General features: G+C 43.2%; 2 protein-coding genes across 4 annotated transcripts in view; both read left to right on the forward strand.

Moving 5' to 3' along the window:
* The window catches only part of ltbp3 (latent transforming growth factor beta binding protein 3), a 48,003-nt gene extending 39,410 nt beyond the window's left edge, over positions 1 to 8,593 (forward strand). For 2 of the 3 annotated variants that reach the window (XM_076274793.1, XM_076274792.1), the window contains exons 18-29: positions 443 to 559; positions 825 to 953; positions 1,397 to 1,567; positions 1,849 to 1,932; positions 2,137 to 2,265; positions 2,545 to 2,682; positions 2,969 to 3,109; positions 3,669 to 3,827; positions 5,172 to 5,333; positions 6,011 to 6,100; positions 6,396 to 6,527; positions 6,831 to 8,593. In XM_076274793.1, coding sequence (XP_076130908.1) covers positions 443 to 559; positions 825 to 953; positions 1,397 to 1,567; positions 1,849 to 1,932; positions 2,137 to 2,265; positions 2,545 to 2,682; positions 2,969 to 3,109; positions 3,669 to 3,827; positions 5,172 to 5,333; positions 6,011 to 6,100; positions 6,396 to 6,527; positions 6,831 to 6,982 — 1,604 coding nt within the window. In that variant the 3' untranslated portion in view covers positions 6,983 to 8,593. The remainder of the gene's footprint in view (positions 1 to 442; positions 560 to 824; positions 954 to 1,396; positions 1,568 to 1,848; positions 1,933 to 2,136; positions 2,266 to 2,544; positions 2,683 to 2,968; positions 3,110 to 3,668; positions 3,828 to 5,171; positions 5,334 to 6,010; positions 6,101 to 6,395; positions 6,528 to 6,830) is intronic. The other variant, XM_076274794.1, reaches the window with a different exon arrangement.
* Positions 8,594 to 20,610: 12,017 nt separating this feature from the next.
* chrm1b (cholinergic receptor, muscarinic 1b) lies at positions 20,611 to 22,158 on the forward strand. The gene has a single exon (XM_076274939.1). The coding sequence runs from the start codon at positions 20,611 to 20,613 to the stop codon at positions 22,156 to 22,158; it is 1,548 nt and encodes a 515-aa protein (XP_076131054.1).
* The last annotated feature ends 1,879 nt before the right edge of the window (positions 22,159 to 24,037 follow it).

The raw sequence follows: 24,037 nt of genomic DNA on the forward strand, positions 1-24,037 counted from the left end.
TTTTTTCAGGCAGTAGAAATGGCCGCTAAAAGCACAGGTGGTGACCAGGTAAACTTGATTAATGGCACCCACAGGTGAGAATATTTCTTCTGTTATTACAGGAAGACGTCCAGTCTTTTCATCTTTAGCTGAGTCATGAAGTGTTTTGATATGTAGGCAGTAAAAGCCTCTGAGGGGGAAAAATCTCATTGGCAGTTCTAAGAATTCCAGGACATGAAAAGAATTCTTTTGAAATGTCTTTTGCAACCTTCCAGGACTTTTCTGGAAATACTAGATATGTTTTCCTCTCCTACTATTACATTTTATGTGTTGACCTGAAATCTCTCTCTCTCTCTCACTCACTATCCCTCTCTCTCTCTCTCTCTCTCTCTCTCTCTCTCTCTCTCACTCTCTCTCACTCACTCACTCACTATCCCTCTCTCTCTCTCTCTCTTTCTCACAGACATTAACGAATGCGAGAGGGCAGCTAACTGCCAGAGAGGCCGCTGCATCAACATCCTGGGCTCGTACCGTTGTGAGTGTGAGAAGGGCTTCATTCTCCGTGGACGCAGGTGTGAAGGTCAGTGGTAGGATACACCTCACCGTCAGCCCTGCTGACTGATTGATTGGTACGATTGGTAAGAAATAGTTGATTGATCAGTTGTGTGTTTAATCTGCTCTGCTCTCTGGTGGTAGAAAAGTACCCAGTCCAAACATTCCAGTCATTTGTGTTAGATGATATTGTAATATTGCCTGTATTGCTTTATCCTGGATCCTTCCCTCTCTTTTCTTCTCTTTCCTTCCTTCTTCTCCTTCTTTCTTTCTTCTTCCTCCTCTTCCATCAGATATAAACGAGTGTGATGTGGACCGGAGTCTGTGCCAGCCCTTTGGCATGTGTGAGAACAGACAGGGCTCCTATGTGTGTGTATGCAATCAGGGATACACTCTGTCTGAGGACAAACACAGCTGTGAAGGTACGCTGTATGGGCCTTCCCAGAGCACTGCCATAGGTCACGCCTCTGTTCTTCTGTTGTCTCAAATCATCTCTTTCCCAAAGTCTTTATGAAGTCTTGTGTATGTTGCATGGATTATGTTGAAACTGAAACTGTGTGCTGTTGTGTTGTGTATTTGTTTTATTGCAGCTGCAATGAAGTGTATTGTGTCTATGTGCTGTCTATGTGCATGTGTCTATGTTCTGTCTGTGTGCTATGCTAAGCTAAGCTATTCTATGCTATGCATTCTCCTGGGTTTTGCTGCACCCACTTCTCACTCACATATTTCACAGACACCCACTTTTCACACAGCACCTGTTGTTACAATATACTGGCTGGCTGTTTTGAACAATGGCATGTAGCTACTTTGAGAATATGTGCATTGAGGGAAGGTTAACAGTGAGTTTATGGTGGTTCCTGTGCAGCCATCGAGATCAACCTCGACAACAAGAAGGAGTGCTATCTGAACCTGGATGACACAGTGTTCTGTGACAGCGTCCTAGCAACCAATGTCACCAAACAGGAGTGTTGCTGTTCCATCGGTGTGGGATGGGGCGACCACTGTGAAATCTACCCGTGCCCAGTGTCTCATTCAGGTAAAACACCACACCTTCAGCATAACTCTGACAGCGTGAGGTGTGTGTGTGTGTGTGTGTGTGTGTGTGTGTGTGTGTGTGTGTGTGTGTAAGACCACTATGAGATCTACCCCAGTACACCACAGCACACCTGCAGCATACCTCTCACAGATTGTTGTTTTAGATGTTATACATGTCATAAGCAGAGCCAACAGCCAGCTTTGCAGATGACTGACTAAATGTGGATGGATCAAATTCTCCCTCTCTCTCTCTCTCTCTCTCTCTTTCTATCTCACATGCAGCTGAGTTCCATTCACTGTGTCCCGTGGGTCGAGGCTTTTACCATGAGGAGGGCATGACTGAGTACGGACTCTCTGTACACAGAGGTATTGCTGCCTGAAGATGATGGCAAACACATTTCAGTCTCGTTTTACATGGAAGTGAGGGCTGTAGTGCAATGGAATCAGATTTCAAATCCCATCCATAGTTATTTCAGCCATTTGTTTGCATGGTCTGTCTTTTACTTGTAATCCTTTACCCTCCCCCCTCTCTCTCTCTTTTCCTTTGTGTATGTCTTTCTGAATCTGCAGATATTGATGAGTGTGTGTTGTTTGCTGATGAGATCTGTAAGGAAGGCCGTTGCATGAACACACAGCCAGGCTATGAGTGTTACTGTCAGCAGGGATTCTACTACGATGGCAATCTCCTCGAGTGCATAGGTAACACACAAAGTCACACACACACACGCACACACACACACAACCCCCCCCCCCCCCACTCCCACTGTCACATTTTTCATAACTTATCAATACATCTATTTATACAGAAATTGTTCTGTTGTCTCCTAGAGTATTAAACTGTATATTCAGTTGTGTTTTTTTATGCTTACAATGTCTCTTCAGTGAACAGCTATTTGATGTTTATAATACAGTTGGTTATTAGTTGACTTACTGTATTAATTAATTGATTGATTAATTGATTGATTGGTTCTGTCTCAGATGTGGATGAGTGTCATGATGAGTCCCTCTGCAGAAATGGACGCTGTGTTAACACACGAGGGTCATTCTACTGCAACTGCAACCGCCCTTATGCCCCAGACGCCAGCAACAAGAAGTGTGTGATCCCAACAGTCACAGGTGTGTGTGTGTGTGTGTGTGTGTGTGTGTGTGTGTGTGTGTATGTGTGTGTATGTGTGTGTATGTGTGTCTGTGTGTGTGTCTGTGCAGAATGCACATATTTCAGTTTTGTAACAATGTCATTCTCAATGTCGTGTCTCATTATCCGTAAAGAAGACTGCCATGCTGTAGACATTTTTTGCATGATAGTTCACAAGACTCCTGCACTTACACTCCACAAGCTGGAATCCGTCTTTGTTTGTCTTTATCTCTGCCCTGATCATCTGCACCCCTCCTGTGTTCATAGGTGTGAATGAGTGCCAGGATCCTGCCAACTGTAAGAGCGGCCAGTGTGTGGACACTCAGGACTCTTACTACTGCATCTGCACTCCACCATGGATCCTGGCCACCGACCGCAACAGCTGTGTCACACCAGAGGAGCAGGCCGGTGAGTGTGTGGTGGGATGCCGGTGTGAAGGATCATGGGATATGTAGTTCACTTTAAACTTTAATCACATTTAATTGAAATTCACTGTAGGCAAATATGGGTGAAAACAGTAAAAGTAAGTGTTAATGTAAGTGTTACAGAGACAGTGAAACATGTTTAGTGATTATCATTTAATTAGTTAGATGAATGTTAAAAGATGTCCTAGTTTTGTGATTTTTGCAGAGTTTTATAAATTATACTATATACATTTTGTAGACGAACAATAAACTAAACTAGCTTTAATATCACAATTGCACAACTTTGTAGTTTGCCATGGTTACTGAAAAAAGTGGTGTAGTTGTTATCTAGCTACTCTGCAACAGCAGTGATTGAGACGTAGTAGTAGTAGTAGTCTGTAGTGTGGCCTGAAAAATATCTGAAATGTAAACAAGCCAGTGCTTCCTGTGCCGTGTCCCAGTCTGTTCTGAAGCAGACTGTCTAGGTGTGCACCTCTTTGAGCCGGGCCCCAGGCGAGGCACTGACCCTCCTCTCTCTCTCTGTATCCGATTCCTCACTTTAGTAACGGGTCTGTCTGTGGTGCCCCTTGCAGATGTAGACGAGTGCCAGGACCCCTCGTACTGCAAGAACGGACGGTGTGAGAACACGCCCGGCTCCTTTCACTGTATATGCAATCAGCCGCTCACCTTCAGCGCTGCGCTCAAACAGTGCGTCTTCGACGGTGGGTATCCCTCCAGCCAATCGCGTTGTTTACGCCGCTTGGCCACCCGGCGCTCCTGCCACCCTCGCCAGGCAACCAATGAATGTGCTTGGCTGCGTCTCTGCACGCCACTCTCTTTACCTCCTGTGCTGCAGCTGCCTGAGAGCTTGTTGCCTTTAGCTGCTGATCTGTGTGCCTCAGTCACACACACACACACACACACACACACACACACACACACACACACACACACATACACGCGCGTGCGCGCACGCACACACACACACACACACACACACACATACACACGCGCGCGCACGTGCACACACACACATACACACACACACACACACACACACACGGACACACACGGACACGGACACACACACACAGATTTACGTGCAAGCATACAGTACACTCACATTGAAGCCCAAACACACACCGACACACACACATGGGCATGTAAACATACAACTCCTCCTAAACATACACACCTTCAGTGTTCTGACACACACATTGGCAAGGAAGCAAGCATGCATAAATCCTCACGCATACCCACACAGCTACTTCTCATCAGATGAACACATTATGGTCACATACAGACATAAACATAAATATACACATGGCAGGACATAAACATTGCTGTATAGATTTTACACACACATACACACACACGCGCGCTCACACGCACGCACGCACGCACACACATACACACACACAAACACATACAGTATACATACTAATAAACAAGGACAGACACTAGTGTAAAATAATGATGAGTAAATAGCCTCTGTCTAATCCTAACAGTCCTATGACCCTAACAACAAAATACAAATAGAAATGCTCATCAATAGGATGGGAATTTTTATATCAATAGAACTGCAGTCACTTAAAAAGCATGGGTAACCTCTGCTTTGTGCATTTCATGATGGCTGAATTTAAAGAAGTTAGTGTAGTGTCCAGCTTCACTACTGTAGACTTCTGTGTGCTACTACAGACTTTGAACTTTAGAGAGGTCAGTGTAGTGTCCTGCCATAGACCTCTGTGTGCTACTGGGCAATTCCACGCAAAACTGTCACGTCCATAACGCCAGCTAAATACCATGGCATTGTGTTGGCGTTATAGATGTGACAGTTTTGCGCGGAATTGCCCTACTACAGACCTTGAGCATTAGGTCATGGGGGAAGGGGGTCAGTAAAACCATCAAGAAACATAGTATCTTTCATGGCTTTTAACTTCACTGCAAGTGGGAAAGTAGCTTATTGTTGTGGTCAGTTTGATCCATTTGGACAGTGTCTGACTCTAGACAGGTATCATGACACGACAGTGCTAACCTTTCCCTCTCTGCTCTCTCCCTCCCCTCAGACCGGACGGCGGCCCATAAGGACGTGTGCTTCCAGGAAGTGGACGAGGGGCTGATCTGCAGCGTGCCCCGCAGTGGACACGTGGTCACCTACTCCGAGTGCTGCTGTCACTATGGCCGCGGCTGGGGGCCCGAGTGCCGCACCTGCCCCCGTAGGAACTCAGGTGAGTTCTCGGGCAGACGAGGCGCGGAGGTGGGACACGTGCAGAATAGAAGCTCCTCCAGGAACAGAGATTGAATGACTGTTAATGGACTCGTTTACAAGCATTTGTTCATATGCAATGTATGTTGGCTTCGCTGCTATCGGCAGTAACATCAACATATAGGCCTGTATTCAAATCTTCATCTGTTCTACGGCTCTAATCATAATAGTCATGTGCTGCCCCCTGCTGTTATGAAGAAGCATTACATCTGCACCACATTGAATGAAGGCTGAGATCATGTGGTGAAGAATTAGTACTGCTTGTAACTGAATAGACAGGGTAAGGAATGCAGTGGAATCAAGAATATAAATATAATGTTTTCTTTATAGCTTTTAAGGTACAGATATTGATATTTAAGCACACCAATCACCATGACACACCTATTCCCTGCTGTTGAAGTAAGACTGGAGCACATGGCTCAGTCCGAGAACTTCCTCTGTTTCCCACTTACAGAGCCAGGGCTATGTACAAGCACACAAACACAACATGCTTCTTTAGAGCTCAGACAGAATGGACAGCTAAAAGACCACAAGGAGCAAAGAATACACAAGCAGCGTATTGGATTAGTCACAGAACTGTACTTTAAACCAATGAAATGGTGAGACCGTATCCATTTATTTTTATATCGCTATTTGTAGTGCTCTTTAATCGGCTGTGTGAGATGCACTTGGACACAGAGTCTGATGGGGAAGGGGACTTCCAGGCTGTTTTTGCAAACTACAACCCAGGTGAGTGTTAGCAGCATGTGACAATGGCTAGTATGCATTGTTATCATAGTGCTATAAATAAATCCTTTACAGTAATATATGAAATATATATATATATTAATATAATGCAATATTGTACAGTAATATAAAAATAAATGATGTGCAATAATACAACATAATCATTGTTAATGGCTGATATATGCATGTTATATATATAGCAATGTTATACATACTTTATAAAGACAGAATATTATACCGGTAGTAATACATATTGGTCTGGTCCTTTTCCTGTCCCTCCCTGTCTGTGCTCTGTCAGGTGGAGACAGCTCCGAGGAGGACTCAGATGAGTGTAGCTGTGCCAACGGCCGATGTGTGCGCTCCTACCTGGGCACCATGTGTGAGTGCAACCCAGGCTTCCGGCGGGACCACTCACGCACGCGCTGCATTGGTATGCTTTACGCCTTCATTACACACACACACACACACACACACACACACACACACACACACACACACACACAATATTATCATAAATTATCATAAATTATGTGTTCTCTTATTGTAATGTATATTTGCACCTTCCTACCTGTCTTCTCCCCCTCTTCTTTCATTCCCTGTACTTTCTCTCTCCATTTCTCCCTTTCCCTCTCTATCTCTCTCTCCCTCTCTCTCCCTCTCTCTCTCTCTCTCTCTCTCTCTCTCTCTCTCTCTATCTCTCTCTATCTCTCTCTCTCTTTCTCTTCCTCTGTAGACATTGATGAGTGTGCAGAGAGAGGCCGTGTGAACCCATGTAAGAATGCACGTTGTGTCAACACCAGAGGTTCCTTCAAGTGCTACTGCAAACAAGGCTTTGTGCCCGCCACACGGAGACCCAACGTGTGTGTGCGACCGAGGGCCTTATAACATCACCTCACACACGCACACACACATACATACACATTCACACGCACACACACACACACACACACACACACACACACACACACGCACACACACACACACATAGATACACATTCACACGCACACACACACACACACACTTAAATAGATCGCTACACTCCTGTATTTGTGTACCTATCATGTTGTCATAGGAATGTTCTCTTCTGGTCACATCCATGCAGGCCAACAGAGAGAGAGAGAGAGAGAAACAAACACACACAAACACACATGTATTTTCTCACACACACAAACACACACTTCCTCCCTCTCTCTCTCCTTGCCACGCACAACAAAATATTTTCACTGTCATGCTCATTCAAAAACAGACTCTTATTTACACTATCAATTACACACACATTCACAAATGGACAATTACATCCAAACACTCTCACACACACACTCAACACATGTATACAAACCAAAACCCTCTCCCTGTGGTTTCACTCTTGCCGTTAGTGTTTTTCGTTCAACTGATTTAGTGTTCTTTTTTTTCTTGTTTGTTTACACTTTTCAGTGCTTTTGTATTTTGTTGACCTGGCCTCCAAGAGATTTGCACAAGTTTGAAACCATTAATTAAAATGTAATGAGGTTTCCTCTTGTTACGCCCATGTTTGGTGACCTTCTGTTGTATGTTTTATTTTATTCTATTGCCTTGTCACTGAAGAGTCAGATGTAAGAAGCTGTTAGCTAGCACTTGTGGATAACACCAAAAAGTCCCGCTCCAGTCCCCGGTGTCAGTTGTTGGTTCCTGTTTTCTTTTTCCTTTCTGTATGGAATGAAAAAAGGATCTTAGGAAATAAAATGTAAAAAAGAATATGTTAGCTGACATCAATAGAGGCTGTTCAGAAAAGTACAGTCGAGACAAGGTAGACAAGATTCCTTTAAAAAGCATACATGTCAATGTATTTTTGTAATTATTATTTTTCTAAGTTTTGTTGACTGTTCATCTTGCATATTGTTTACTATGATGTTAAAGGCAGCATTGGTATTAGCTTAGATGACTATGAACTGTCTGTAACCCACGTGTCATGTGATCACTGGTTGCAGATGATGTGTTTTATGTTCCAACATGTCATTCATGACACTCATATGTCAGTCTAGCGTAGGTCCCAGTGTGTAAATATTTAAAAAAATTAGTATGACAAGGTTTTACAACATGCCATCAATATAAAGCTTTTAGATCTTGATCCATTTTGTGTATATTGTGGGTCAAGGTTTGTGTCAGGCTCGCAGAGAAAATACTTGATATGATTGAAACATTGAAAATTCTTATTTTGATTTGATTCCTTCATTGCTAAGAGTTAGCTTTAAGAGTGGCCTAAAGCTTTTTTGACTTTATCTTTAAATGATCTAACGTTGCACTTGTTGGGATCAGATCCATGAGGATGACTAGGAACAAATCAAATCAATTAACGACTCAGAAAGAGGGTGAAGTGTGAACGCATCATAATTTAATTGATGTTTACTGTAACTCCATCAGTGAGTGAAAATATGTATAAATGTCCCCACACCATCATGCAAATAATGAAATAGAGAAAACTGGCAATAAATAAAGTGAATGAAGTTAAACCCTAATGACCTATATGCATTGTTTTTCTTTTCATTGAAACTGTTTTCTTCATCTTCTTCGTGTGTATTCATCCATCGTTAGGAATGCCATGTTGGCATCACGTGGGGATAGCAACGAGTGTCCATTTGCTGGTCATCCTGGACTTCCACCAACTTACAGTAGTTACCATCCCAACAATCTATTAACTGGGTTTAAGTGGGAAAGGAATCCTCAAGATACCCATCTATGTGCATTCAGTGTGTTGATAGCAGAATTACCCTGTTATGTTTCATGTTGGCCACTAGGTGGCAACAAAATCCATCTGAGACACTGAAATGACTTAACACTGATACTTAAGAAGAACTTCTATACAGTAGTTGCCACTGGTCTATGTGTTGATTCATGGGCAGTATCACATTTATTATATACAGTTAGCTCTGGATTCATTTTTGTAACCTGGGATATCTTTGTTCAATGTGATTTCTGCAAACTTAAAAAAAGTTTTGCAAGTGTAACATAGTAAATGTGGTGAAAGATTCAACATATCTGTGCCCTATCGTGCCAGATAAATGACGTGCACAGTACTATAGTGGTCAACTCCACTCCAAAACTAAACTGAAATGTTGATCTATTTGGTATCTGGTGCTAAAAAGGACCTGTAGGTTTAGTTGCCCAGAGGATGTGCGTAATGCTGATTGTCTGAGTTCACTATACTAGATGGAAACACAGATGAAATCACCCTGATATGAACCATAATCTCTTGTGTCTTTAATGTTTTCTCTCTGCAAATACAGAAAAGATGAAGAAAACTGCTTCCTGCAGCACTCCAGGAACCACCATCCTGCCATAAGGTGTGCAAACACTGGCAGGAGAAATCTCATTCAGTGTGACCATGATGGAAAACAGCAAGTCCAGTCCAATGACAATGATTTATTAGCTGTTGTAACCAGGTTTGGACACAATTAGTACTGAGCTTTGTTTTATATCTGATGGTTTTATATTTTGATGGGACAGCTCTGCTGTCTTGAGCAGGGGAAGGGGCAGAACAGAGAGATGGCTTTTATCCCAAGACAATTAATGAACAGTTTGTCTCTAGAGAATTTTTAGCTTCCTGAAGAGTCTATGACCCCTGGAAAAAACTTCTTCAGGATCAAAGTGGCTATTAAATGTCTTCTTTAGAGTCTTTAGAAAACAATTATTTTAGGAATATAAAATCAATCAAATCTTTACATTAAAGTCGCCTTCGCTAACTAGCCTAGTTGATACATTAATTGACTTTAACAACACATTAACATCACATTCAATCACTGATAAGCAAAAGGTTGATTCTTATGGTTTGTTGATCTCCCAGTACATTAGTTTATGTAAACAAACTTTCAACATAACTATTTGCATTGAACCACTTTAAGAACCGAAATGAATGCTAAATTAATGTTAACTTAGCTACTGCAGCAGTTAATTAAGATTTAGACTATCCAAACTCTGTTTAGTGTTAGAAAAACCCAGACGAACTTCCGGCAAATTTGAGATTTGGGTCTGGTGTCAACCGGGCTAATGTAGATGCAGAAAGACAACAGGAACATTTACTTCTCAAACATGGCAGCTCCTTCATCCTTTCCATCTTCTTCCATCACGTGTCATTCAAGTTCTCTTTTTCACTCTCGCTCGTGTTCTGGTTGTTGTATCTCTCTCTCTCTATTTCTATTTCTTTCTCTCTCTCTTTCTCTCCGTCAGTGACAGGCAGACATGATTGGCTGCAGATGAGTGCTGTGTGTGGAAGGGAGATTAGTTATGAGCATAAACAGGACAGAGGCTCTCTACCCCCCTCTCCCCCTCCCCACCCAATCCCATCCTGTTCCCTGCACTTAGAGGACAAGCTGACGGGGCCCACAGGGTTATAGCCACGTCCCCCGGGCAGGCCCAGAGAGCAGACAGGCTTTGGCATGAGATGAGATTCAGAGCAGCTCCTATCAAGTAAGGGCTCTTCACAGAATGTTTGACTCACACACACAAGAAAAACAACAACTCAGGTAGTCTGTTGATAGAGAGCACTGATGAAGTTCAGTGTGGTTTAATGAAAATCTTGAACATGGAAATCATTTCCACATTCAATTTTGTAAACAAAAGCCAAGTCAACAATTCCGTGGAGACTTATTGCCAAAACCCCTGTGGGTGAGTTCTACAATCCTCCCTGAGGATCTTTCCACTAAAGGTTTTATACGTTACAGTGATGAGCCCATTGAATCCTTAAGGTCTTAATATAACAGCCTTTTCACAAAAGTCTGTCTCAGGGGGATTCTGACAGGATGTTTTTGCTGTTGTCATGGTACAAACGTCACCATCTTATTGCAGACAGACGTTAATGCAGCCATCAGAGATTACAAATTAACCTTTTATAAATGTCGCCAAGACTTACGTTACTATGTGATCTTCCAAAACAGAGCCAGTAGGCTATAGCTCTAAAGCCGCCACAGACATCCTGACATCTAGCCAAAATATGTCACGGATTAGCAAACAATAATGCTGAGAGGAATCTTCCAGAATCATTTATTGACTTAGATTTTGTGAGTCCACTCTGGGAGGCCAAACCCTAATGTATTACCTACAGTGTGTGTTTGTAAATGTGTCTCCTCCTGTGGAACGTTACTGTGTGGGTCTACTATCCTGCGTGCTTCCTGAATCTGACAGAGAGAGACACATTTCTGAGGGGCTGGAATGTGATGATTCATTCAGTTCAGTGGCACACTGAATGAGACTTTTCATGTCTGCTTTATTTCAAAACAGAAGTTTTTTTTTTCTCTCCCCCCCCCCCCCCCTTTAAACATAAACTCTGAACAATGTATGGAAACAAGACAAGGTCCAGAGTATGCCTGGAGCTCTTTCAGTTATAGATAGCAAACCATTTTAGTGAAAAATGGTAGATATGTGAGAATTATGTAACAATGTGAAGATTAGATTTACTACAACTGTTTTAGGCATTTAAAATGTATGGGTAAGTTCATGAAACAAAGAGTGCCTAAATGTGCATTGTATTGCTAGACTGTCCAACACGAAAGGCAGCTGATGCATTTTCAGGTGAACATCGAGTTATCGTGCTCCTGCCAAAGGGACTTTCCAGGGGATTTAGGCCTGTGTAAACAACAAGATGGCCACTTTCATTAAACAGACCCTCAGACTGCCTGGTGCATCAAAGAAGGATTAAAAGTACAGAAGAAACATGACTGTGTGTGTGTGTGTGTGTGTGTGTGTGTGTGTGTGTGTGTGTGTGTGTGTGCGCATATGGCTACCCTTTTAGAGATGAATGCAGTCAGACAGATGTTGCGCAGACCTGTGCTGTGAAGGATAAGCAGTTGCTGGAGGTGATTTGATTTTCTTCATGAGGATTCAGGAACATAAGGATATATCTCTGTCTTTCTTTCTCTCTGTGTGTGTGTGTGGATTGGTGACAGGGCAAATACAGTGTGATGTGATCTGAGCTGAGGCAAATATCTTGATTCGGAGACAGACTGTGCAGGGACTCTTTCTCTCTCTCTGTCTGTCTTGTGTGTGATAGTGGCTTGGGATGCTTCGTGTTGGGCTACACTCTACCAGAGCCATGTCATATAGGTCAGGCAGCTGTGCGATTGTGTGAGGCTGTGTGACTCTATGTATGCACATAGGCTCTATGTGTGTGTAGAACTGACCCTGTCACAGTAACTCAAATTTCAGCATCAAGGAGAATAGCAGATGTTTTATGTAGGATACACTAGTATGGGCACAGTCAACAGTCTGAATCCTGAAAATTGAATGTGAAACCTGACATAAAGACCAGAAATATATTCAAAAACCTTATGTATAAATACATATTTACATATTAAATATGTAAAGATGATTATAGGTAGGTTCATGAATTGAGATTAAGACCTACAAGTAAATGTTGAAGCCATTGGAAGTTGTAGCCACAGAATTTCATTCCAGTGTATTGCATCGATCACCCTGATGCCCATATGAGGACAATCCCGGGGCCAGTCATGTGGAAAAGAGTACTATATAAATGCAAGCAGATGGATCATAGCCTGGGTAGAGTTTGCTTACATTGTGAGGTCTTATTTTCTGAATATGCCCTCTTCCACAGCTATTTAGACATGCCATTGAATTCAGTGGTTGTATTTGTCCTACAGGCTATACTCACTGAATTACACCACATTTGATGTTCTTGTCTGTGTTTGTGTCTGTGTACTGTAGCTAGACCTTCCATATGTGTGGACGGTAACTGTTGTGTCTGGACTAGGAGAGGGGACTGAAAGGGTGGAGACCTGGGGCCTATTGCACAAAACTAGGATAAGGGATTAAGCCGGGATATCTTGGTTATCCTGGCTCAATTTATCCGTGATCCAGTTGCACAAAAGCGGGATAGGGGGCAGCAGGATATGTTATGGTATAAGTTACCATGGCGATTTATTCTTTGGAGCTAGCCTGCTCCAGACCAGGCTAAATTCCAGGATCTATTTAATCTCATCCCTTATCTCAGTCAGCAGTCACCACAAACGGAAACCAATAATTATTCCACTGCCCACTACACATTGTTATCACATATACCTAGACCCATTGTCATTATTTAAACGTTTGTGATCATTAATTAACTTTTACATACTCGCCATTCCCGACCTGTCATGCGACAATGTGACATCACGGGAGTGCCTAACCATTTCGCACGTGGTGGTCGCGGAACTAGTTGCAATATTCTCCTAAACAGAGGTGTTGCTGTTTGTTGCTGTTGTGAAAAGGCTATCGCTACCTACTTCACACCGTAGAAGAAGCAATGAAGCCGCTAGTTGCCATGGTGAATCAGTGAATCTGTGATCGGTGGCGGGGTCTATTTGAGGGAGCCGTGAGCGCGCACTTATCCAGGATAGGTTTCACCTGGCTTGATGAATCCGTGTCTGCTCATCCTGGCTTGGTCTTTGTGCAACCAATTAAGCCTGTACGCTCTTGTTTTGGATTCATTGAGCGCAGCTCAGTAACTTATCCCGGATGTCTTAATTCTGCTTTTGTGCAACGGACCCCCAAAACAAGAGCGTACAGGCTTAATTGGTTGCACAAAGACCAAGCCAGGATGAGCAGACACGGATTCATCAAGCCAGGTGAAACCTATCCTGGATAAGTGCGCGCTCACGGCTCCCTCAAATAGACCCCGCCACCGATCACAGATTCACTGATTCACCATGGCAACTAGCGGCTTCATTGCTTCTTCTACGGTGTGAAGTAGGTAGCGATAGCCTTTTCACAACAGCAACAAACAGCAACACCTCTGTTTAGGAGAATATTGCAACTAGTTCCGCGACCACCACGTGCGAAATGGTTAGGCACTCCCGTGATGTCACATTGTCGCATGACAGGTCGGGAATGGCGAGTATGTAAAAGTTAATTAATGATCACAAATGTTTAAATAATGACAATGGGTCTAGGTATATGTGATAACAATGTGTAGTGGGCAGTGGAATAATTATTGGTTTCCGTTTGTGGTGACTGCTGACTGAGATAAGGGATGAGATTAAATAGATCCTGGAACTTAGCCTGGTCTGGAGCAGGCTAGCTCCAAAGAATAAATCGCCATGGTAACTTATACCATAACATATCCTGCTGCCCCCTATCCCACTTTTGTGCAACTGGATCACGGATAAATTGAGCCAGGATAACCAAGATATCCCGGCTTAATCCCTTATCCTAGTTTTGTGCAATAGGCCCCTGGCCTTAATTTCCTCAGTGTCTCATTCAGGGCTTCAGCTTTTATTGAAAAGGCAGATTAACCTCTAACTCTCTTTTTCTCTCTGTGTCTCTCTTTCTCTGTTTAATAACCATTATTTTTCTGTGTCTTCTCACCTCCCAAACCAGGCCCCTTAAAACAAGACCAGTGAATTATCTGGAAGAGGAGAATATTAATGGATTGGAATAAAAACCTTGTATGGTAATAAACCATCCTACATTGCATGACGTGAAAAAGTCTGAAAATGGATTCAACTCTCATTAAATATGTAATCTGAAGCAACACCAATTGACAAACACAAATAAGCACTGTCAGGGATTCTAAACCCATATATTTTGTCACTTTCAGTGAATATCTCTTCACGATTCGCTACCTCTCCATTTTGTGAGTAGCCTACACTGTAAAAAAAACACTGGTCTTCATACACAGCCCTGGCTCTGTGACTTGGAAACAAACAAAGTGGAGGAAGCTAGTCCCCCAAACATAACAAAACTGTTCCACCCAATCACCGAAAGGGGGGTCAGGGGTCCGTTGCACAAAAGCAGAATTAAGACATCCGGGATAAGTTACTGAGCTGCGCTCAATGAATCCAAAACACGATCGTACAGGCTTAATTGGTTGCACAAAGAGCAAGCCAGGATGAGCAGACACGGATTCATCAAGCCAGGTGAAACCTATCCTGGATAAGTGCGCGCTCACGGCTCCCTCAAATAGACCCCGCCACCGATCACAGATTCACTGATTCACCATGGCAACTAGAGGGGCTTCGTTGCTTCTTCTACGGTGTGAAGTAGGTAGATAGCCTTCTCACAACAGCAACAAACAGCAACACCTCTGTTAAGGAGAATATTGCAACTAGTTCCGCGACCACCACGCGTGAAATGGTTAGGCACTCCCGTGACGTCACATTGTCGCATATGCAGGTCGGGAATGGCGAGTATGTAAAAGTTATTTAATGATCACAAACGTTTAAATAATGACAGTGGGTCTAGGTATATGTGATAACAATGTGTAGTGGGCAGTGGAAAAATTATTGGTTTCCGTTTGTGGTGACTGCTGACTGAGATAAGGGATGAGATTAAATAGATCCTGGAATTTAGCCTGGTCTGGAGCAGGCTAGCTCCACAGAATAAATCGCCATGGTAACTTATACCATAACATATCCTGCTGCCCCCTATCCCGCTTTTGTGCAACTGGATCACGGATAAATTGAGCCAGGATAACCAAGATATCCCGGCTTAATCCCCTTATCCTAGTTTTGTGCAATAGGCCCCAGGACTCTGGGGAAATGGAAGGGGAGTTTGGGGAGGGGATTGGTGAGTTCACGCTTTGGTGTTTTGTTGGTGTTTGGCTCAAATATTAACAGACGTTACATCATCCAGAATTGCTGCCTGTACCTTTATTCACACAACTCTGTTCCCCCACTAACATTTGAAACTACACAAACCTGTATACTTTGTCCTGTAGTACTAGACAAAGGCCATATCCATAAACCAAAACTGAGATGTCTGTTTGATCTTGGGTTTGTTTCCATTACAAGAGTTAAGGCACGATCCAAAGGGCATGTTTAAATTAGTCATATGGAAACACAAACTTGCAGAATGTACAGCTGTCCAGATTAAATTATGTTGCTAATTTTGCTTTAGATGCTTTTCATATTTCACCTCTGCAAATATATTCTCTGTTTTAGTCAGCCATATCTGGCAAAGATAAATACCAGAGGAGTGTATTGACTCAAACACGGGGCAGGGAAAACCAAGCCTGTCTAATTTTAGACACCCTCTTGCTTGTCTTTATTATTCTCAGATTCTCTTTAAGCAGCCTGGGCCAACCAGACATGACCAAGGCACGAACCCTCCAGAATCACCCAGGCTGTATCCTCATTTACTATGGTCATAACAACCCCAAGTGCTTTTTCAGGATAAGGATGAAGTGGTCTTCAGCTCTTCATTCATCCTTTATATTGAGTATCTTGAGGGCTACTTGATTATTCAGCACATGGGCGAGTCAGTACACAATGCACCACATGATGTTTTGGGTTGGAATTTCTGGCTTGTAATACAAAACATACATAATAGATCCAAATCAAACCAAGATCCATGCACAGCCTGGTTAGGTGCAGGTAGATTGCAGGAACATACCTAAATAGCAAAAATAAGATCGCTCTACCGCACACTGTTGACTTTTACTCGATTTTATTCAGAGCGAACATACACAATTGATATGAAGTGTACCATTACAAAGCTGTTTCAAGTAACAATTACTTAAGTCCATTGTTCTAAGAACACTTAGTGAAGTGGGACCTATAATGTTTTATACACTGGGCCATGTAAACACAGCTGTGGCATGCTTGAAAGCACATAAAATGTGTCAGCAGCTGTCTTAACAAAGTGAGAAATGACAGACCAGTGTGTTTGTGTCACTTTCTTACAGAGCCACCTTATATGACTTTCACACAATCATCAAGTGCCCCTCATTATTGTACATTTAGATTAATCAACAGTAGTGTAAATATATTTGCATCAAAATGTGCTTCTTGGGTAAAGAACCCATGACCATGGTAGTTAGCACTGCCCTATACCAGCTAAGCCATAGGAAAAGCAGGCCTGTACTATACAAGACTACAACGTATCTAGCCGTGTTGCTCAGTGACTTACACCAAATAAACGTCAGAAAACACTAGTTTATAGTCCTCCAGAATGCAAGCAAAAACTCCTGGGAGAAATGATGACCATTAGCTTCTGAAAACAGAGGCCTCAGAGCTGACCTCAGTATGAAAGTGCCTGAGGACCACCAGCTTCTACAGGATTCACCCCGCTGTATACTGCTCTGCTTCCTGTCAGCTTTTAAAAGACTCTTGAGTCTACTTGAGAATGTGGTAGAAACACTTCCTGTTTGATATTTTAGGAGGTGCTCTATACCTGTATTGTGACACGAGTGGTGACATTGAGACTACAGGTTGTAAAACTGAGCTAAGCCGTGTGTGAAGCATTAGCTTACTTATTAACTACGCAGGAGCATCAGACATCCTGTTAGCCTCTTCTGACAAATAGCAGCGTGTGCCCCTCAAGCGCAAACATACGCACACATATAGCCTATGTACATACACAGTCACACAGGCCCACTCAATCACACATGTAGAAGCAAGCTCTTACTAGCACACACACACACACACACACACACACACACACACACACACACACACACACACACAAACACACACAAACACACATGTAGATTATCTGATGTTCTTAAGAACACAAACACAAACAAAGAAGCACACAGACACACACATTGCAATTACACTAGAAAGTCTTACTCACATGCATGCACACAAACACACAACCTTTACCTCTCCTCTCTCACTGACAACATAAGCCTTTATGCTGAATATTGACAGGCCTGGTGGCTTTAAGACTTGAGGAAATTGCACTGTATGGTAACTTAATTAATTCTTGCTTGCCAACTGATATTTTACAATCAGTACAAGGTGATCAGACAGAATTGTCATCGTTTACAACCTCCCCTAAACCAAACCTAGTGTCAAAATTAGTAGTAGCTCTGTTTGCAAAAATATGCTTTTCAAATACCCACCTTTGTGTGTTTGATAGCCAACAGAACTGAAACTGGAATTAAAATTAGCCTACACAACAAACATAAAATAATCACGATTTCACAGACGAACAGTCATTACATCCAACACTTGTTTTCTTTACCACATGAACAAACAAATGGTAAATCAGATTATAGTTTATAGAAACATAAAACATATTTTATTATCTCAATAATGACCATTAAATATAGCCTAGGCCTATTATTTAAACATTATGATTTTTCACGCTTGGTCTATTTTAAGGGCGTAGTCTATCTGACCCGCCCCAACATGTGAATATAACAGATTACTAAGCGATTCAGTAGAGCAAAATAAACAATAGTGACGTGCGTCATTTAAGTGTCGGTTAATTGGCAATCAGTAGCCTATGCGTCTCCCCAATCATACCGGAGCCGCGGCAGATGCGTCCGACAGATTGCAAACAGGAGCGCGGAGCTGACGATGACCGCAATAAACCGAGTCCAAAGTGTAAAAAGCCTATACACATAGGCACTAACACAGTAAAACGTATCCATGCTTCGTGTTGAATAGTACACAACTGAACAGCTTTTACAAATGCAAACATTAAGACGGTAACATATTAATATTGCTTTGATGCATTCAAAAATGCAAACTAGTATTTTCATTGTCAAAGTGTTTTATATCAGCCTAACTATTTTCACTCATATTAATTGGATTTGAATTAATTAATTAATTCAAATCTGAACTAGACTAAACATTTGGTAAATTTGACAGCTATTTGCATTTGTCAGACTTTTTCTGAACTGGACCGGCTAGCTTTAAAGCCTCAGTTGGGTTTGCCTTTCATACATGTTAGGTGTGTGTGCCGTTGGGGCCCAAGCTGCTGATTGAATGCCATATATATATAACTGGGGGCGCGGTAAACACGCGCACAAGGTGGCTGCAGGTCCTCACAGACGCCGGAGTTTGTACAGTTGGCCGAAGAACACATGCAGTATTTATGCGTGTTATGACAGGTGCCTCTGGTTTCATTCGTCTCAGCGTAGGACCGTTGTTCCGTCGGCGCTCCAAATCGCCTCCACATTAGGCGACGCGGCCGGACCAGGCCTGGGGATGAACAATAATTGTTTAATTTATAGTGTCAGAACCTCGCAAGACGTGCATATGCGGGCGAAGACAGCGTTATGAGAGCAGCAGGCCTACTAAGTTGAATCAATCGTGCTCACTCCGATTTTAAGGACCGCTATGTCTGGACATTACAGGTTACAGGTGATACCATGAATGAATCGGGATGGACTGGCGGGAATGGTGTCCCCCCAAAAATAACCATCGTTAGAGACTTTCTCAAAGAACTTGAGGATTTACATCCTAAGGTAAGTCTGAATATCAGGCAATGCAACCATTGTCTATCTTTGATTTGGTTGAGCTGTTTATTCAAGCAATATCCATCCAGCTGGGGAAATACTCATAATTATTTGGTCCAATCAAAACATTAATCATGGTCTTAGATTTATTCTACTACTGAAGGCTACTTACTGTTTGTAGGTGCAGGCAAGTTCAGTTGTCTTTTTTGTTTTGCAAAAAAGAGGTGACAGGGTTGTGATGGGGTCGTCAGACATATGGGGACCTCTCTATAGGGAGGAAGGGAGTTCACATTGTAGGACTGCAAACACGGAGGTGTAAGAGAGCATAGAAGCAAGTGCTTCTCTCTTCATTTAGGCTATAGAAACATTTGGATAATCCTCAAATTGAATCATTAAATTTGTCCGTCTGCACCTTGCATAGTAAGAATTCCTGATGCAACACCTGCATTTATTATTTTTTAATGAGGACTTGTCTAGTGCATAGACAAAATCGCACAGATGGGTAGAAAAATAGAGATTTGGTTGCCTTTATCTGTACCTCTTATAGCAGAGAACCAATCCTCCTCTTGCCCATTATAGGTGCGTTTCCCTCACATGCGTTGACTTACAGCTGAACTTATCTCAGGACATATCCCTATCTGTAAATACGTTGTCGGCTCCGTATCCGAGTCAACACAGGGGCAGTACATCAAACACAGAGAGCAAACTCACAGGTTTCATATACTTAATGAGTTTCTCAGGGCACGCCAGATCCAGGGGGTCATCGCCACAGGCTTTTCACGTGTCCTCCAAACCAGATAAGGCTTAGAAACAGCAGCCAGAAAGACACAGAGCATTTCTATTTCTATATGACGGTCAGTGAGACACTGTAAATCACACTACAGTCTGGGGCACTTCTAAAAAACCTGGCTCAGCTTAAAAGGGCTCCGCCAGACTGAATTATTTTATTATTGCAGTCCTCTGTGTAGGTGTCAGAAGGACTAATGGAGAGATATGAGCCTATTGGCAAGCTAGCTGCATGTCCACAAATTAGGCAACTGTCAGTGAGTGAGCAGATCTGTTGAATTAGTAATAAGTTATTGATTTACATTAATTATGTAAATTCTATCACCTAAATTGTAGCTCTATTCCGCAGAACAAGTTAGATAGCTGTTTAGTTGGGAATGCATGCATTATGTTAAAATGTCAAGTAGAACATACATTGTGCTATACTGTATGGCATTTCAGTGACTTAATCTCCCCTCTTTGCGACTTTTAGATCATTTAAAACTCCCATTCTGCCTTAAAGCTTGCCTCTTCCTCCAGCCTCGAGAGAAAAATGATTGCATCTCCTCGCTCCTGTCCTGTTCCTCTGACAACATGAACTACACATGCTTCTCCGAAGCAAGCAACGTGACTACGGATCCTCTGGGGGGACACCAGGTGTGGGAGGTGGTCCTCATCGTCCTCATCACTGGCCCTCTCTCCCTCATCACCATCCTGGGCAACCTGCTAGTGGTCATCTCCTTCCGGGTCAACGCCCAGCTTCGCACCACCAACAACTACTATCTGCTCAGCCTGGCGGTGGCTGACCTCATACTGGGCATGGTGTCCATGAACCTCTACACGGCGTACATCATCACGGGCCGCTGGACACTGGGCCACGTGGCGTGCGACATCTGGCTCGCCGTGGATTACGTCTCCAGCAACGCCTCCGTCATGAACCTACTGGTCATCAGTTTCGATCGGTACTTTTCGGTCACGCGGCCCCTGACCTACCGGGCCAAAAGGACGCCAAAGCGAGCCAGGCTGCTGATCGCCCTGGCGTGGAGCGTCTCGTTCATCCTCTGGGGCCCGGCCATCTTGTTCTGGCCCTACATGGTTGGCCGTCCGCCAGGGGATGATCAGGACTGCTCCATACCTTTCTTCAAGGTGCCACTGCTCACGTTCGGGACTGCCATTGCCGCTTTCTACCTGCCTGTCTGCATCATGGCCATCCTGTACTGGAGGATTTACTGGGAGATCGAGAACCGGTCCAAGGGGCTCTCCATGCTGCTGGGACAGAATGGAGGCGCGGGGACCCCCAACAGTTCGGACCTGCCGTCAGTGTACCCCGACAGCGCACAGAGCAGCTTGAGGGCCCACAGGGTGCCCCAGACGCCTGCAAGGACCAGGAAGAGCCAGAAGAGGCAGGTGGGCTGCTTCCCAAAGACTGCGAGAGCTCAGCAACTCAGCACGGGGAAAAAGGTGGCAGCCATTTTGGAGCTGGCATCCCAGAGGTGTGAGGACAGTTTCCAGGAAGGGTACAGCCGCAATAGCTGGAGTGGCGACAACGAGGAGGAAGAAGAGGAAGATGACGCCATTGGGTCGACGTCTACTGAAGAGGAACTGGAACAGGAGATCAAAGGGTCGAACACCATAGCCACCATCAAGCTGAAGCATCTACATGAAGCATCAGATGGCAATCGGGACATTAAGATTTCACCCCGAGCAACCGTGGAGGGACCGTCCACCGCAGCTGGAGGGTCAAGCATGCGGTCCTCCCTCAACGGGCCTAAACACAAGGACCCAGGGCCTTTGAAGCAACAGAAGGGAAAAAGGCGACGCAACATGATCATTAGGGAGAAGAAGGCAGCTCGAACACTGAGTGCTATCCTGCTAGCATTCATTCTGACCTGGACGCCATACAATGTTATGGTGCTGGCCTCCATGTCCTACTGTGTGCCAGACAAGCTGTGGCAGCTAGGCTACTGGCTGTGCTACGTCAACAGCACTGTGAACCCCATGTGTTACGCCCTTTGCAACAAGTCCTTCCGCAGCACCTTTAAGTCACTGCTGCTCTGCCGTCAGACTGACCGCAAGACTTGGGACGCCAGTCGACACAGTCACCACATGTCTGCCAGGATGCAGTCTTGCAGTACTGTATGAGCCCTCACACACACACACACACACACAGGGGTTTCAAGAGAGACTTTAGAGTTAAGATTTCCAAATCTGTCAAAGTATCTTTTTAACTTATGCTCCGATGCAAAAGTATTGTATATCTCATATCAACCAGCAAAATGTATTTTTTACAATGGCTGACATAAGCCAGCATTGTTGGCTAAATATACTGTCAATAGTAGTTTACACATATTGTTCCAGGCCACTGGTCAAAAATGATTGGAATTAGAAAAGGCCCCTAGAGTTAGTTTCTTTGTATATAAACTCCACCTTTATTACATTAATTTCTGCCTCCGTAAATCTTTCACATAAAAGAAATTGAGTTTTAATTTTAAAAGACCATAAACATATATTCATGTTTATTATTCACATTAACCTATAAGATACTTTCTGCTATTTCTTACAGATCAACTGTGCATTTCTAAACACCTAGGACCCTGATGTAAATTTGCCCAACAATGAGAATGCTGTGTAGTTCATATGTTAGTCTTCAGACTTTGCCCATCTTTTAAATTAGGGCCCCTACTGCTAATAGTAAAAAAGTCAATGTAATTTATGGGCCAAATTGCCATTTAAGAACTGTAAAGAAACAGTCATCCTAAAGGATGTTGTCTGTTGTAATTGGTAATATACATGCAACAAATTTGTACAGGAGCTCCACCAATGCTGATTGAAATATGGTTGGGTTGCAGTTTGAAAACAGGTATTGCAGTTTGGAGCCCTTGGTTCTGCTGTGATTGCGGAAATAGACGGCATCTTAGTGTTCTGCACCAGCATCATGTGTTGTCTCTGAATCTATGACGTGCAGTGCACATCATCAGTGATATCAAGGCTAATTTGTTCAAAAGAAGAACCCAGACGCTCCTGGTGTTAATCTCAGAGAAAACTCTACTTGCAGTAAAGTGGGAGAAATTACCTGAGAAGCCACACAGCAGACAACACTGGTCAGGTCATCTTGTGAGCACTTGAGGTGAATAAAAAGATTAGATATTTTGTTCAAGGACTGTAATGTATTTGAAGAGGCAGTTGGCAAGTCGCTGAGCCAGTGGTTCATTTCTGACTTTCTCCTACCACTCCAAGTAGGCCTACTTAGCCCACACAGCACAATTATGAATGCTTCAAATCCACTTGAAGATTTAACACTTGCCTACACCAGCCGGTCTCTCGATGTGTAACAGGCCTTGCCCCCTCCTCTTTCCTCTTCTTTTCTTCCCTGTTTGTTTTTACTTTCCGCCAACTGTAAAAGTCAGAGGAAGTTGGTTTAGTTTATGGCCTGTTTATGGAGACTGTATGCGCGCGAGCCTTAATGCTCGCGTGCCCCAGAGCTGCATGTCACGTTTAGCACATCACATAAAGAATTTCTCCCATTATCCCAAGCACTGCCCATGACGTTTATGATGTATTGTGGACAAGGTCCCTAAATCTCACTGCTGGGACTCTTAACTGCAGGGGTGTCACGCAAACATCTAGTCAAGTCGAGTCAATTTATTTTTTATAGCACATTTAAAAGCAACAGCATTGCACCAAAGTGAATCTATGCAGTAACTGTGTGTGGTACATATGGCTTTCATTTCCAATAAGGTCTCAAGATGGGGTTGTCTTCTGTTGTCAAAATTATTTTTGTGCAATTAAAAAAATGCAGTTCATTCACATCAGGGACTATGCCAAGTCTTGGGTGCAGGACTGAGGAGGATTGTAGCCACGAAATCGATGCATTTCCCATATTGATTTTTTTTGCCCGCGGAATACAATGAATACAACTGTCTTTTGTTGTTTTCAAATGTTGTCAGCCACACGTTTAAAAAAAAAACACTAATAAAACATACTCAGTGCCAAGAATTTATTTGAATATTCTTTGAAAAAA

The sequence above is a fragment of the Alosa pseudoharengus genome, unplaced genomic scaffold, assembly GCF_046254945.1.
Source record: "Alosa pseudoharengus isolate Yale_2024_CS ecotype anadromous, Long Island Sound unplaced genomic scaffold, YU_APseudo_1.1 YU_APseudo_1.1_scf_8, whole genome shotgun sequence".
NCBI lineage: Eukaryota > Metazoa > Chordata > Actinopteri > Clupeiformes > Clupeidae > Alosa > Alosa pseudoharengus.

What these genes read in the sequence shown, in the direction of transcription:
- chrm1b (XM_076274939.1), top strand. Translation starts at nt 20,611, where the DNA reads ATGAACTACACATGCTTCTCCGAAGCAAGCAACGTGACTACGGATCCT.